At 35.6% G+C, this 15,208-nt stretch overlaps 2 protein-coding genes and 1 pseudogene across 2 annotated transcripts; all 3 read left to right on the top strand.

The window, feature by feature from the left end:
• Positions 1-1,805: 1,805 nt before the first annotated feature.
• LOC122275929 (endochitinase EP3-like) lies at positions 1,806-4,364 on the top strand. Its single transcript, XM_043085276.1, has 2 exons — positions 1,806-2,384; positions 3,810-4,364. The coding sequence occupies exons 1-2, from the start codon at positions 1,958-1,960 to the stop codon at positions 4,214-4,216; spliced, it is 834 nt and encodes a 277-aa protein (XP_042941210.1). The 5' UTR covers positions 1,806-1,957; the 3' UTR covers positions 4,217-4,364.
• A 1,178-nt stretch (positions 4,365-5,542) lies between these two features.
• LOC122300147 lies at positions 5,543-7,103 on the top strand (annotated as a pseudogene).
• A 3,106-nt stretch (positions 7,104-10,209) lies between these two features.
• LOC122275922 (endochitinase EP3-like) lies at positions 10,210-11,459 on the top strand. The gene is made up of 2 exons (XM_043085270.1): positions 10,210-10,710; positions 10,835-11,459. Exons 1-2 carry the CDS (start codon positions 10,278-10,280, stop codon positions 11,239-11,241), a joined length of 840 nt encoding a protein of 279 aa, XP_042941204.1. The 5' UTR covers positions 10,210-10,277; the 3' UTR covers positions 11,242-11,459.
• The last annotated feature ends 3,749 nt before the right edge of the window (positions 11,460-15,208 follow it).

A 15,208-nucleotide genomic window follows, 5' to 3' on the forward strand; every position in this document is an offset into this window, starting at 1 on the left:
TTGAATTTAAAAAAATTTAGACTCAAAATTTCAAAATTCTAACCGTACGGATGAGTCCAGAACGATCCAAATAGTAGGAAAGCACTATTTGATTGTTGAAATCGGACTCCGAATGGCTTAGATCAAGCCGAAAATGGATCTGAAAAACAGACGGTTGTGATCTGTTTGGCGCGTGGGATACACGCGCTGCACAGTGCGAGTGGGCGGTTAGTAGGCGCGTGTAATACACGCGCTACAGCACTGTGTGCGCGTGGGGAGCGCGTGAGGCGCGTGTCAATCACGCGCTAAACCTCTGTAGGGCGCGTGGGGAGCGCGTGAGGCATGTGTCCGCCACGCGTCTTCAACCTCTGGCGCACTTGAGGGCGCGTGGGCGTGTGTGGCTCAGTTGTCTTCCTCCTCCGACACGCGTGGGGGCGCGTGGATGACAACAGTGCACGGGTGTGAGCTACTCCGACCTCCGTTTTCGATTCCGTTTGCGGCAACGGATTTGTCTCGTCGTGAGGAATACTCTGGAGTTGTCAAAAATTGATTTTGAGCAGCTTGAATTTTCAGACAGCTCGAACCAGAGCTCTGATACCAATTGTTGTGCCTCCGGCCTGTCCGAAAATCACACAAAACAATTTTAAAGTGGTTCAGCAAATTGCTTACGTCCACTGGAGCCTCTTTTATAGAATTTATACGAGATTTATAAAATATTCTAAAAATTCTATTGCTCTCTCTCATGTTCCTCTTTCTCTCTTTACCCACTGCTTTTTATCATCAGAGCTCTCTCCTATTTATAGGAGAAGAGCAGCCCACCTGTTGTAGCTTCTTCTGACTTGGGAGAGGGTGGATGGCCTAACAATGGTAGGTGGTGGTGGGTGGTGGTGGGTGAGCATGAGTTGGTGGCTGCAAACCCAAACTCATTTCACACTCACACTTACACTTGGGTTGATTTCAACAATATATATATATATATATATATCTATATTTTATATAATTTTCAAAGCAAGAAACGTTGCTGATCATATAATATTTAAACCATCATCAACAGTTTTATTATTATTAAATGATAACGTCTAAGACTAGAAGGCTATATATATGTATATATATATATATACATACACACACACACACACTATCCATCCCACTACTCATTTGTTACTAGCTATCATAGATGTGATGTTGATGTTACTCAACTATATTACCCAAAAAACAGAGGTTATTGGTCATTATGTTTGGTGGTATCAAGATAGATTTGCAAATTAATTATGAACAAATTTACTTTATATCTATTCAAATTCGTCTCAATTGAGTTTGTAATCAAGTATCCTTTGTACTAAGGATTAAGATAAGGGAGTAGTGGATTATTCACTTTGAGTGTCTACTAGTGGAAGTATTGGTAAATGTTAATCATTCACTTGGGTTAATCCTAATCGAGTTGAACGAGTTTTGTAGTTAGGACAGATTTAAAATGTGAATTATTTATGTCTACCAATACTTTATCATGATTTAATAATATTGATCCATTTAATACTTTTGAAGTAATTCTCAGTTAATTAATTTTTTTAATTGGGTATTTTTTTTTTTTAAAAATACCACTTAGATTTTTGTTTAGGCCTTCTTCCACTAGGGGCTTTAGGCAAACCCAATAATAAGTCCTCTAGAACCATAAAGAATCCACTAAAAATCCATAAAGAATTTTTATTGAGTCAAGACATCAAATCAGGTCACCACAATAATAAATCAGACTCCACAAACACAACAATAAGCTCTTTATAAACCAGACTCCACAAACCCAACAATAAGCCCTTTAGAACCATCACGATCATGTTCAGATTCAGTAACTCAGAGCCAAGACACCATGCACTGCTCACTTCACTTTGCACTATAAATCCAACCTCACGCCTTCAATTTTCTTAAGCACACACATTAATCTCTTAATTCCCAGTTTCAATCACCAACAAACTCTCTCAAAATGCCAGTTGCCCTTAGCATGAAGAAGCATTTGCTAACCCTTATTCTGATAGGAATTATAGCTGGGGCTTTTCCAAGATACGGTATTGAGGCTCAATCAATTTGTGGTTGTCGCCCAGATGAATGCTGTAACCCATGGAGCTACTGTGGCACTACCGACGAGTACTGTGGCGATGGATGTCAATGGGGCCCTTGTTATCAGTCCCCTGAACTCAACGATGTCTCAGTGTCTGATGTTGTGACATTGGAGTTCTTCGATGGGATAATTAGCCAAGCTGATGCGAGTTGTGCTGGAAAGAACTTTTACTCACGAGCAGCCTTTCTTGAAGCTCTCGGTTCATATAATCAATTTGGAAGGATTGGTTCCACCAATGACTCTATGCGTGAGATTGCTGCTTTCTTTGGCCATGTAACTCACGAGACTGGGCGTAAGATCTTACTCTCTTTTTTTTTTTTTTTTTTTTTTTTTTTTTTTGAGAAAAATATGCTTCATTGCATTCATCCATAAACGAAGTTACAACTGTGACTTAACAAGTAAGCCAACTAACGCAACTGCTTAGGAGCTTCCCCGCACACAAGGTAACAGACATTGTCTTAACTTCTAACAAGCTCTGTAAGACCAGAGACGAGGACCCCTCCAACCTCCAAGGAGGCAGAAAGCGGGATACAACCGCTATGAATAAACAGTCCAATAGCATATAACTACACTAAACCTAGAAACTGACAAACCAACGAAACAAAAACTAACAAAAACAAAACAACACAACCACGAGCACGACATGAGCTCTAGCGGCACATCCTCCACAGGCAATCGGCATCACGAGCCTCCATGAGACGAGCACCCAGCTTGCGCACGGACCACAAAAACCTCCTCAGAGGAGGCCGGCCGTACGACCACCGGCCATAACATCGCCCATCGCTCTCAGCTCTTTGCCTCAGATTGAGCCCCACAAAACCTCATAACCACACCGTGGACTTCACAAGAAGCAAACAGAACAACCAAAAGCAAACAGGAACCACGGCGGCAAAGGCCGTGCAAAGCACCGACACAAAAACCAACACCAAAAAAAGAGAAAACGGAAACACCCACACCGGCGACACCAACCAACAGTGGCAGAGATCATGCAAAGAGAAACTGGACGCCGAACAAAAGGACGGAAAAACAGAGCACAAACAATCGGCACATAGAGGCCGAGCTCGACTCAAAAACTAACTCTAGGAGGAACACCGCCGTTCAGAAACTGAAGAACCGGAGACTGAGGATCCAAAGAAGCCGAGAAACTCATCTGCAGGTGGTCCCTTGAAGGCGCGTGACAGCCACACGCCGCAGAGAGTCAAGACTTCGACCCGCTCGTGCTGGCACCGCCCCTCTCCGATAGGCACCACGATTGGTGGGCTTGTAGATCGGCACCTGGCCAACACCTTGGAGGGGTGCGTGTTGACGGTTGGCAGCTGGACAGACCGGAGCGGCATCCTCCCTTATTGACTTGAAGAAACCTAGAGAGAAAAAGAAAAAAACAACAAAAGGAGAAAAAAGGGGAGGGAGGGGGAGCGGGAGACGAAGCTCCCACCCCCCTCGTCGAGCGCCTTTGGGTTGGGGGGTTAGAGAGGTTTCAGAGAGAAAGGGGTTTCAGAGAGAGGGATCCGATCTAGGAATCGCTACAAGGAGTCATTGACAGGTGATAAAACCGATCTTACTCTCTTTGAATCATATAATCTTGTGCACATATATAAAAACATCCATAGATTTTTTGCGCATGCATACACCAGGAGCTTGTAAATATAATCCATTCTTGAGCATCTTCCAAACTATATAAGAATTGAAACAAGATACTTTTTCTTTTTGTTTTCAGATTTTTGCTATCTAGAGGAGATAGATGGTCCCTCGAAGAACTACTGCGACGACCGTTTCGAAGAATATCCATGCAATCTAAATAAAAGTTACCATGGACGTGGACCACTTCAACTGTCATGGAATCTCAACTACGGAGCATCAGGAAATAATATTGGATTCGACGGGTTAAACTTTCCTGAAACTGTGATAAATGATCCGGTTATTTCGTTTAAGACCGCCTTGTGGTATTGGATGAACTATGCTCACCCATATATGGACTTAGGATTTGGGGTAACAATTGCAAGCATGAAAGGTGGACATGAATGTTTTGATGAAAACCCCGAAGCAGTTCAGAAACGTGTCGAGTATTATACTGAATATTGTAAACAATTAGGTGTTGATCCTGGCGATGATCTCACTTGCTAGCGAACTGGCCTTACGCACATGCAGTCAGTCGACTAGCTAGCTGCCCTTGTAATATATTGTCTCAAAGGAAATAAAGCGTACTATAATTAAGTGTGAATATCCCAAATTAATCAGCTTGAATGCATGCCTTTAGTGCCGTTGCCTTCCTCTCCGGTCATCAATCTCGTACTTAGATCTCCCTCAATTTTTTTTTTTTTTTTTTTTTCATGACCATCTATTTATATCTGTATTTTATATAATTTTCATTGCTCATGGTCATAAGCAATGAAATGATAAAAACGTCTAAGACTAGGAGGGCGCTATATAATATATATATATTATCCAACAAATAAAATAATCAGATGATCTAAAGCTTTTAGTCCGAGATTAAAAACCAGCTTAAATCAATATCATTTTCTATTAATTCGAACTCTATGGTAATTAAAATTCAATGGACGGCCTAGACAGTGATACGTTAGAGATTGCAGGATTTATCCCACACACACACACACACACACATATATATATATATGATGCGACAAGATAGCATAGTTTGCGAAATCGCTCGTGCCTGACATTTTCGGAGCTAAATGGTTATTATTAATCTTTGAATCTATTTTTTCAGAAACGATTGTATTGACTATGGATTGATCGATAAATTAATGATGTCTCGCGGTTAACACACGTAAGTACATATATTTTGGGCTTGTGAAGATCCAAACAAAACCATATGCATGCGTGCGCAACAGAGTAAAGAATCTAAATGGCAGACATCCAAACTCTATGATCATGTGAGGTTCGTGATTATCATTGATGTGATGTTGATGTTACTAGACTATATTACACAAAAAACAGAGGTTGTTGGCCATTATGTTTGGTGGTATCAAGATAGATTTGCAAACTATGAACAAAGCTACTCTATATCTATTCGAATTCGTCTCAGTTGAGTTTGTAATCAAGTATTCTTCGTACTAAAGGATTAAGGGAGTAGTGGATTATTCACTTTGTGTGTCTAGTAGTGGAAGTATTGGTATATGTTAATCATTGATCACTTTCTGGGTCAATCCTAATCGAGTTGAACGAGTTTTATAGTAATTAGGACAGATTTAAAATGTGAATTATTTATGTCTGTCAATATATACTTTATCATGATTTAATAATATTGACCGATTAAGGAGACCCCGGGAACGAATACTGTGTAATGAAACTCTAGTGAACAAAGCAAATTAACAAATTACCCATTACGCGTTTTTACACCAAAAACTTAGTTAATGCTAGTAGATATATATCTAGCTAGTCTAGTTAATAGTAACACCTCACATGTCATCTATGTGTAACATCATTGACATGGCAGGTATTTCTGTGTTTGCCACATTGAGTATATAAAAGTAATTCTATACACTATAGTACTCTCATCCTAATTTTATCTCACTATATATATATATATAAGTTGTGTCACATTTTTTACTATTGGTTACTAAAAAATCATTCAATAAAGGATCATCCGATGATACTAAATACATCACATGATCTTACATAGTAAGATAAAAGTACGTGAGATAGTAACGTGGTGTATAGAATTTTATATAAAATATTGATCAAGATTTGGGTCAAGTTCTTTTTTGGAATTTGATTTATTGGATGTGGGACATATCATGTCCTTTGTATCCTATTGTGGAACACGCCCGTGTATTAACTCCAACAAGAGTTAGACATCTAGACATGACCATGCATAAACTGCCCACTTCAATTTGCAGTGCCATATATCCAACGTCCTCATGACTTCAGTTTTCTTGAGCACACAATCTCTAATTCCAACATTCGATCACCTACAAACGTCTCTCCCAAAACGCTAGTAGCTAGTGGTCCTTAGCATGAAGAAGCATTTGGTAAGCGGCCTTATTCTGGTAGGAATTATAACTGGGGCGGCCTTTCCAATACACTTAGGGGCATAAAATTGTAGTACTTGCGCCACAGATGAATGGTGCAACGTCTGCAGTACTACCAACGAGTACCACTACGGCACGGGGTGCCAAGAGAGCCCTCATTGTGCCTCCCAAGAGCTCAATAATGTCTCGGTGCCTGATATTGTCTCCCCAGACTTCTTCGATGGCATAAACTAATTGGGCTAACATGAGTTGTGCTGGAAAGTATTTCTATTCACGAGCAGCCTTTCTTAAAGCTCTCATCATATGATCAATATCAATTTGGTAGGACCGGTGCCATTGATGACTCTAAGATTGCAGCTTTCTTTCGCCATGTAACTTATATGTGGGACTAAACGTAAGATCGATCTTGCTCTCTCTGAATCATGCAATCATCATGCTTGTGCATACACAGACATCTATTATTTGATGTTCATACATGCAGCATGCATGCATGCAGACGCCCAGCATATTGAAGCAAGATGTTTTGTTTGTGCAGTTTTTTCCTACATAGAGGAGATATATATTGGTCCCGCCAAGTACTACTGTGATGATGAGGAAGAATACACAGATCAATATCCATGCAATCCTGACAAAGTTTATTATGGTCGTGGACTGCAACTATCTTGGAATTAATTTCAAGTATGGACGATCGAGAAGGACACGATCGACATTGGATTCAACGGGTTAAACTCTCCAGAAACTGTAGAAAATGATCCAGTTATTTCATTTCAGACCGCCTTGTGGTATTGGATGAACTCTGTTCACAGCTTAATTCCTCATAGACAAAGATTTCGGAGCAACAATAATTCAAGCCATTAATGGTATCCACGAGTGTAATGGTTGGGGACCTTGAAGCAGTTCAGAAACGTGTTGAGTATTATATATATATTGAATAGTGTAACCAATTGGGTGTTGATCCCGGCAATAATCTCACTTGCAAGTGTACTATAATATTTAAGTATGAATTATATCCCAAATAAGCTTCAATGCAGCCTGCAGTATTTCTTCATGTCATTACGGTCATCAATGATCTCTTCTCCCAGCTGGATTTTTTCAAAGCATGAAGTTTAATTTAATTAATTTGCTCCTATTAGTCACCTCATAAAGAATAATTCTGCTATATTAATTATTATTATTATTAAATGATAACGAGTACTATAAAATTATAAATTAAGCTATTATATCATCCACTCCCTATTTGTGTTATTAATTATATATATAATATATATTATTAAGTATTAAGCTATATCAGCCAAAGCCGGAAATGGTCGTAGATAAAGTATTTACTGTTGTCCATTTGGTCCATGGCTTGATGTTTGAGATCAGTCAAATCATTTGTGCTGGAGCTTTGACCCTGCGAAACAACAAAACAGTACGTACTCGGATGTCATGGACCCATGGGTTGGAAAAGTCAATATGATCTGGACATGAACCAGAAACAGAAAATCCTAGCTCCTAGCTTACAAAAAGCGAATCCTCCAACTAGCATGCACCAGAAAATCCGGGTCATGAGTTGGGAAAGTCAATACGATCTGGTCATGCACCTGAAAATCCTCCTAGGCTCCTAGCTAGCGTTAGGTACGTAATCGATCTAATTGTTTTAGATAAAATTTAAAATTAAATTAATATGTATAGATTACGTATCGATTATTCTCTTAAATAAATATTATAATTTTACTAATTTTCTATCCAGTTTAATCTGATTTTATAAATTTTAATATACTATATTATATATTATATAATATATATACTATATTATATTATAATATATACTATAATTATATTATAGATTATAATGATATATTATAGTATATTATAATATATAGTGATATAGTATAAATATAACTATTAATAGGCACTATATAATATTAGCATAACTATTAATATAATAAATAAAATGATATAAGATTTTAAAATTTAATATTATATTAATTAGTAATTTATCATATAATATAAAACTATTTTATATATAGTTATATATTATATATAAATATTATATACAATATAAAAAATTAAAATATATATAAATCGATCCGGTCTGATCTGGTCTGGTTTTAGAAAAAAAAATCGAAACTAGACTAATTTTGACTGGTTTTAAGAAAAATAAAACCAATACCTGACCGAACCAAACTCAGAATTAGATTGATCCCACTAGTTTGATCCAATATACCGGTTTATCAGTTTTTTTTTACACTCCTAACTAGCGTACAAGCTGCGAGTCCTCCCAGATATAGTTTCTTCAGTACGTACGTACGTAACAAGCTCTAATATTATAAGTGTAAATTTGAGGTGAAACAGGCTAGAATTAGTAGTTATGCATGTAAACGGGCAAGGAAACTTTCCATTACGGGATCAAGCTAGGTTATCTTAACTTTTTTTTGTTCGAGCGTGAGGACCTGATCAAGTGAAAAGGGATAGATCACATAAAATGAGTTTTAGTACATTTTTTTCTTCTTTAATGCTACCTAACGTACATTTATACAGATGATAATAAATATTGTAAAATCTATTTGATATGTCTATAAATATTTCTCTTTCAGATGATGAGGTTCTCCCGTTTAAACAAGAATTTAATTTAAGCTCTTGTAATTAGCTTGAATTCCAAATATATTACTAAAACTTTAGATCAAGATCTTCTAGAATTCTCAATTCAAATTCATGATCTACTGTAAAATTAAAAGAGATGGATCGATCTATATAATTACCATATGCATGTGGTATATACTTATCTCGCCTGGGAATCAGGATTTATAAATATCCAAGTTTATCGCAAATTTCGACAACTTGTAACGGCACTTCTTTAGCCGCAATGAATCCCGAGGCAAAAGATCACTTCAATTAGACTTTGTACGTCATTGTAGTGGGTCTTCGATCGATCTATATTCTTGCACTGATTTGAGGGTCCTTTATTTTTTTTCTTTTCTTTTTTTGTGGTGTGGTTAATGGTTTTTTGGGGGCTTACGTAACAACTTTAAGGACAAGGACTTCTTCCCGCGCCATTTACGGGGGTTTAATTAATCATATATAGGGCTGCCAGTGCTAGATTAAATGTATCTGATCATGTGCATGACGGCCTACCACAGATATACATTATCCAATTAAGTTTCCAAGCTCGAGCCCACCAGCCGATTCAGGCGTTGATAGGGGCAGGGTCGGCTAAATATAAATTGAGGAAAAATTCTAAATTGAGACCTAAGGGAGTATTTAAGCTAGTCACTCTTAAATATAATATAATAAAATATAAATTATTATATTAAATATTTTTTAAAATTTTCAATAAATTTAAATAGAACATTTTGAATTTATATTTAATATAATAATTGAAAATGAGGTTTTGTTGTAAATTTTGTGTCTCATAAAAATTTTAGAAAAATTATTTAAAAACATAAATGATTCATTGTATTAAATATTAAATTTAATTTTATAGGCTTTGTACACATTAAAAAATATAAAAAAAATTAAATTTTTATTTAATGATATGCTTTTTGTCTAAAAATATCAAAATAAAAATATCTTCACTTCTAGTTTTGGGGCGTTGCAGGTGGGGCCGATGGTGGCCTTACCCTTGAGCCCGCCTGGATAAGGATCACTACCGTGCCAGTTTAAAATTCTCTTATTTTTTTGGCTCCATGCAGGTCGTTCAAAACTCAAATTCCGTTACGAGTATCATCATCATCGTGTAAATTAATTGTGGGAAAATACAAGGCTATATCCCATCAACTTAAACATTTCAGGGTATCCTATATAACTTGAAAGAATATCCGCGCCTAGCTCGATCCATGATCGATACCTTCCACATGATTATAAGTAAATGGAAAGTATTGGGACAAAGACACAGCAGCATGCACCCGCGACAAGCGATAGACAGATCAAATTCACCATTGAGGTTGCCGTCTCAGCTTGGACTTAATTCGATCAAGAACGTAACGATAACTAGTTTTTCTACTAACAAGTCAAAATTCCGGCCAACAACAACATCCGTGTCACACACGCCTTCTAGGAATTATCATAGTGAAATTGAAAATTAACCAAGCTAGCTGGCTCCAGAAATTTCCCACCTTACCACTATTAATATCGGATGCTTGGCTTTGCTTTTGATCGCACATCATCTTCTGGTTTCGTCCTTAATTCCTTCACAAGATAATCTTCCCAAGATGGTTTCATTTAGCATCACAAAAAATCTTCTAACCCAGATTATTCTAGTCGGAATACTCTTAGCAGGAGTTGTGCCCGGCAATGTGAAGGGTCAAAACTGTGGTTGTGCACCAAATCTATGCTGCAGCCAATTTGGCTTTTGTGGCACTGGCAATGAATACTGCGGCCCAGGGTGCAAAGAAGGCCCTTGTACTTCATCGCCTACGACCCCTAGTACTAGTGGTGCTTCGGTGGCCGATATTGTGACAGAAGGTTTCTTCAATGGGATACTTAATCAAGCCAGTGGAAATTGCCCAGGAAAGAGCTTCTACACAAGAGCTGCATTTCTTGACGCTGTTAATTCGTTTAATCAATTCGGCAAGACTGGTTCTGCTGATGATTCCAAGCGTGAGATTGCAGCTTTTTTTGCCAATGTCGCACATGAGACAGGATGTAAGATTTATAATTCCACTCTAACCTATACATGCATGCACACACAATACCACCTTATGCACCAAAAAAACACAAGTTAATTCACCTTATAAATATTGAAGCAAGTTTATGTATTTGTGGGCAGCTTTGTGCTACATAGAAGAGATAGACGGTGCATCGAAGGACTACTGTGATGAGAGCAACACACAATATCCATGCAATCCAAACAAAAAATACTTTGGCCGTGGACCTCTTCAATTAACTTGGAATTACAACTACGGAGCAGCCGGAAATAGCATTAAATTCGACGGATTAAACTCTCCTGAAACTGTGGCCACAGATCCCACTATTTCATTCAAGACGGCCTTGTGGTTTTGGATGACCAATGTTCACCAAGTTATAGGCCAAGGGTTTGGTGCAACAATTCGAGCCATCAATGGTGCAATTGAATGCAACGGTGGAAATGCCGGTGCAGTCCAATCTCGTATCAAGTACTACACTCAATATTGCAGCCAACTCAATGTTGCTCCTGGTGATAATCAGAGTTGTTAGGTGTATCGAGCTTATTAAAACAATAAATAAAGATATTAATGCCAACAAATTAGTAAGTTGGCAGAGTTCGGGATTAATCAAGTCGCATCCTAGTCTTAAAAATTAATTTATATAAGGGTGAGAGAATTAGTATGATCTCTTGTTGTATGGCCTGTAGCTTTAATGGGCATTCAATGGCTTGATAAATAAAAGAAATAAGAGTATTCTTAATTATCCTATTCTTTGAGTCTGGACTTCTTTCTAAAAGGGTTTTAAGTAGGACCAAAAGGAGGTGATAATTTGGAATGGACGTGCTGGCCGATAAAATAGAGTGATTTGAAAAGGAGGATAAATGATTTCTTTTTATTCTAAAAAAAAAATTATATATTTATAATCTCATTTCTCATTTTCCTCTTATCAGTCTATGATGTGGTATTAGATGATAAGTTATAAATAAAATATAATAAATAATCTCTAATCATCTAATAGCGCCACATCATAAAATAATGAGAATTAAGATAATAGAATTGAATTATCTCATTTTTAACTCTATGCATAGACTAGTCATCCAGCTAATTTTGAAAATATCTATATGAGTTTATTTATTAACAAACTAAATATACTGATACCCTTTTGATTTTTTTTTTAAATATTATTATGAGTTTCACAAAAAGTGGTGTTTACATACCAAATTATAAATATAAATACTATTTCACTCGAAAAAATCCTCCCGAAACCAAAAAAATCTTATTTTTAATTTTTTTCTTAATGATTAAGAATTATTTTTTAATAATGTTGTGAATTTTTTAAAAATATAAAAAATAATAAATAAAAAAATTTTGTGCTTACCGGAAGATATTCGGATTACCTTGGGGATGTAGCACTGCTTAATTATAAATAGCAAGTTTTTGAGAAACAATGCCTGCATGTGAGTGTACATGTATTTCAACGAACCTAAAGTTCTATTTGAAATTAAACATTAGGGCACCATGGCCTTTAAATATAACTGTAGCCGAGTCCAATAATTATGTAAGCTAAAGCCCTCAGCCCAACCTCTAAATTTTGGGTCTAGCTAGCTGCAGGCACGTTATTGGGTTTCTCGGCCCATTGTTGCACGATCTTATTAGGATAATAATCTCTTGTCAAAAAGAAAAAGATAAACGTGTATACGTGTCAGTGTTTGTATGTGTGTGAACGCGTAGATATAACGTGCATGTGTGTATATATAGAACGCACATGTCCATACAAGTGTGTGCAAAAGGAAATTGCATAAGAGAAATTACAAGCTAATATATATAGCTTATAAGGACATAAAAAATCTTCAATAATAAACCTGAATAAATCTATTATCTTTATACTGAAGATTACAAGCCAATTAACCAAGGACTAAACGTAGGTATAAACGAATAATATATATATGTATCAATTCTCAAGCTTTTATTGGTGTAACTAAAGCTTGTAGTACTTGACAATAGTATAAGCCCGTACATATGTCTAAAGATCGTAAAGAACGGAAGATCAAGATTTTCTCATATTGTTGTCTGAACTTGAGCCCCTTAAATTCATATAAGAACTTCATAAGATCTTGATCCAATGAAATTTCCTAGTGACCGCCGCCTTTATCACTAGACCCAGTTGGCAATCGTTGCAGCCAATATGACATGGTGTATTTTACCTTCTCGTATGTCTCTGCAGCTTGATAATTAGAACTACCCAAATCCTCACATAGTATCCTGGTTGCCTCCACGTTGCACATCAAGATGGCTGCGGAGATGACAAAAATGATCAAAACAGTAGTGCGGAAGTTCATCTTCGATCGAGAGAGCGAAAGTTTTTGAACTTTAATAGTTCCGAAAGAACGATTTGGAGGTTAATATATGTTAGTACATGAACGGGATAGCTAGCTTTTGGGTGCTTGAGGATGGATGTGTATGAGAATTGTGAAAGTTAGGAGGTATGATATTATTCTTATATAGTGATAGAGCTGTACCAGTAGTCTCCTTGTGCACATGATGTTTCGTGGGCTTTTCAGGCTTACGTGTTGACTACGGTGCTTTTTATGGCAAAGACTCGAAGAAAGTGTCCCCAGTATTTTTCCGAGCAAAGGGCCGTGGACGGGATGTACATGGTTTTATACGTTTGAATTCATGTTTGTCCGTGTTTACCGCAATAATTGGCTATTTGAATTTTTTATTTCAAATATAAAATTTTTATTCCATTATTATAATTTTTTTAAATTTCTATATAAAATATAATAAACAATTCAACTTTTTCTTAACTTTTTTAAATTTTAAAATAATAATAATATTAAAATATAATATTTTAATATTTAATCTTAAAATTCAAAATTCTCATCTAAAAATTCTCAGTAACCCAACAAAACAGGCTTTGAAGTTCATGACAAAGCTGGGAAATACATGCATATTTCTTTGTCACTTGTCTCAAGAATCAACAGAGTAATTAATAAGTACGTCAAGTCCAATATATATAATTTTGATTTTGGGTGTCACGAGTCTCGGTCGTTAATTATGTCTTCGGTTGCATTGACTGGGCTAGCCATATTATATAGTCCTATTAATATTGTTAGGGCAAGTTCCATATATAATTTGGTTTTGTACGTGTAACACATTAATTATAATTATCTCAAAGTTTGCATGATTGACTGACTATATCATATATAATATATAAAAATGATAGTTACAGTTGTGAGTGCGCAAGTGTCGTATAATCATTTTAAAAAAAATGAATAAATATGTAACTTACATGAAAATTAAAAATTAATTTTTTAATAATAGATCTCACTATTTTTTAAAGCGATTGCATGACGCTTGTACACTCCACGATTATATATAATATTACTTATATATATATATATATGACCGATGGGCTATATATAGCATTACTCATATGTGCATGCATGTACATGATATCATGCAAATACAGTGATCTTTTTTATGTGATGATCATCTTGTTAGAACGAAAAAAAGAGAGTACTTTGATTTTAATGTGATATTGTCGAAACGAAAAAAGAGAGTATGTAATTGAATGTTTAATATATAATTTATTTAAGTTTTGGCCCTGAATATGTCTATATTTGATCTATGTAATACACGATTTATTAATGCTACGCGTAAGTGCCTACTAAGAGAAAAGTTGCTACGCGTAAGTAATTATGCTCTCGTGTTAATCAAAGGCCATACAACCATGACACGTACGACATCATGAGCTAACAAATATACGTGTGGGTAAATCTAGTCTCCCACTCACTCATAATTGTAAATAGAATTTCTTATATATATATATATATGAAAAATTTTACTTATTATTATTATTTTTTTTTTGTTGCTAAAAATTTTACTTATTATTCTTTACACTAATAAGCTGCGTGATTTATCATTTTTGCTATTCTCTTTACTAAAAATACACATTAATATATAAATATATATTTTTTAATTGGATAAAAATAAAAAATTATATATTAATGTATAGTGTAGAAATGATAAATATCATATGAGTTTTGCTACATACAAATAAAGTCGCATACTAATCTGCACACCAATACTGATTCTTTTATATTCAAAATTTAAATTAACATTATTTTTAATAAAATATATATTTTTTATCAATCACATTAGATTAATACACATATTAATATTCAATTATATTTGTAACTAAATTTTTCCATATCATATATATATATATATATATATAGAGATTAACCAAAATTGAAGAATGCAGGAGCCAGGCTAGCTACGTGGCACTATGGTTTCGGCATACATATTTAAATCATAACTGATGTGGTAAGCCACGATGGCATTTGTTAGTCATGGTTAAAGTCTCACTTTTGATTGCGTGACGTGCATATTGTCTGTGCACGGTCCGTGCCTGTATCACTCTCGTACCAATTTGATTTAATATATAATTGATAAGTATTTCTATCCTAAAATTTTTATATTATACATTATTTATATAGTATAATTTGATTTAA

The sequence above is a fragment of the Carya illinoinensis genome, chromosome 1, assembly GCF_018687715.1.
Source record: "Carya illinoinensis cultivar Pawnee chromosome 1, C.illinoinensisPawnee_v1, whole genome shotgun sequence".
Classification (NCBI taxonomy): Eukaryota; Viridiplantae; Streptophyta; class Magnoliopsida; order Fagales; family Juglandaceae; genus Carya; species Carya illinoinensis.

Excerpts from the sequence above, each read along its gene's own strand:
- LOC122275922 (XM_043085270.1), top strand. The coding sequence starts at position 10,278 with ATGGTTTCATTTAGCATCACAAAAAATCTTCTAACCCAGATTATTCTA. Across the intron at positions 10,711-10,834 it reads TGTCGCACATGAGACAGGAT|CTTTGTGCTACATAGAAGAG; the intron begins GTAAGATTTATA and ends ATTTGTGGGCAG.
- LOC122275929 (XM_043085276.1), top strand. The coding sequence starts at position 1,958 with ATGCCAGTTGCCCTTAGCATGAAGAAGCATTTGCTAACCCTTATTCTG. Across the intron at positions 2,385-3,809 it reads TGTAACTCACGAGACTGGGC|ATTTTTGCTATCTAGAGGAG; the intron begins GTAAGATCTTAC and ends TTTTGTTTTCAG.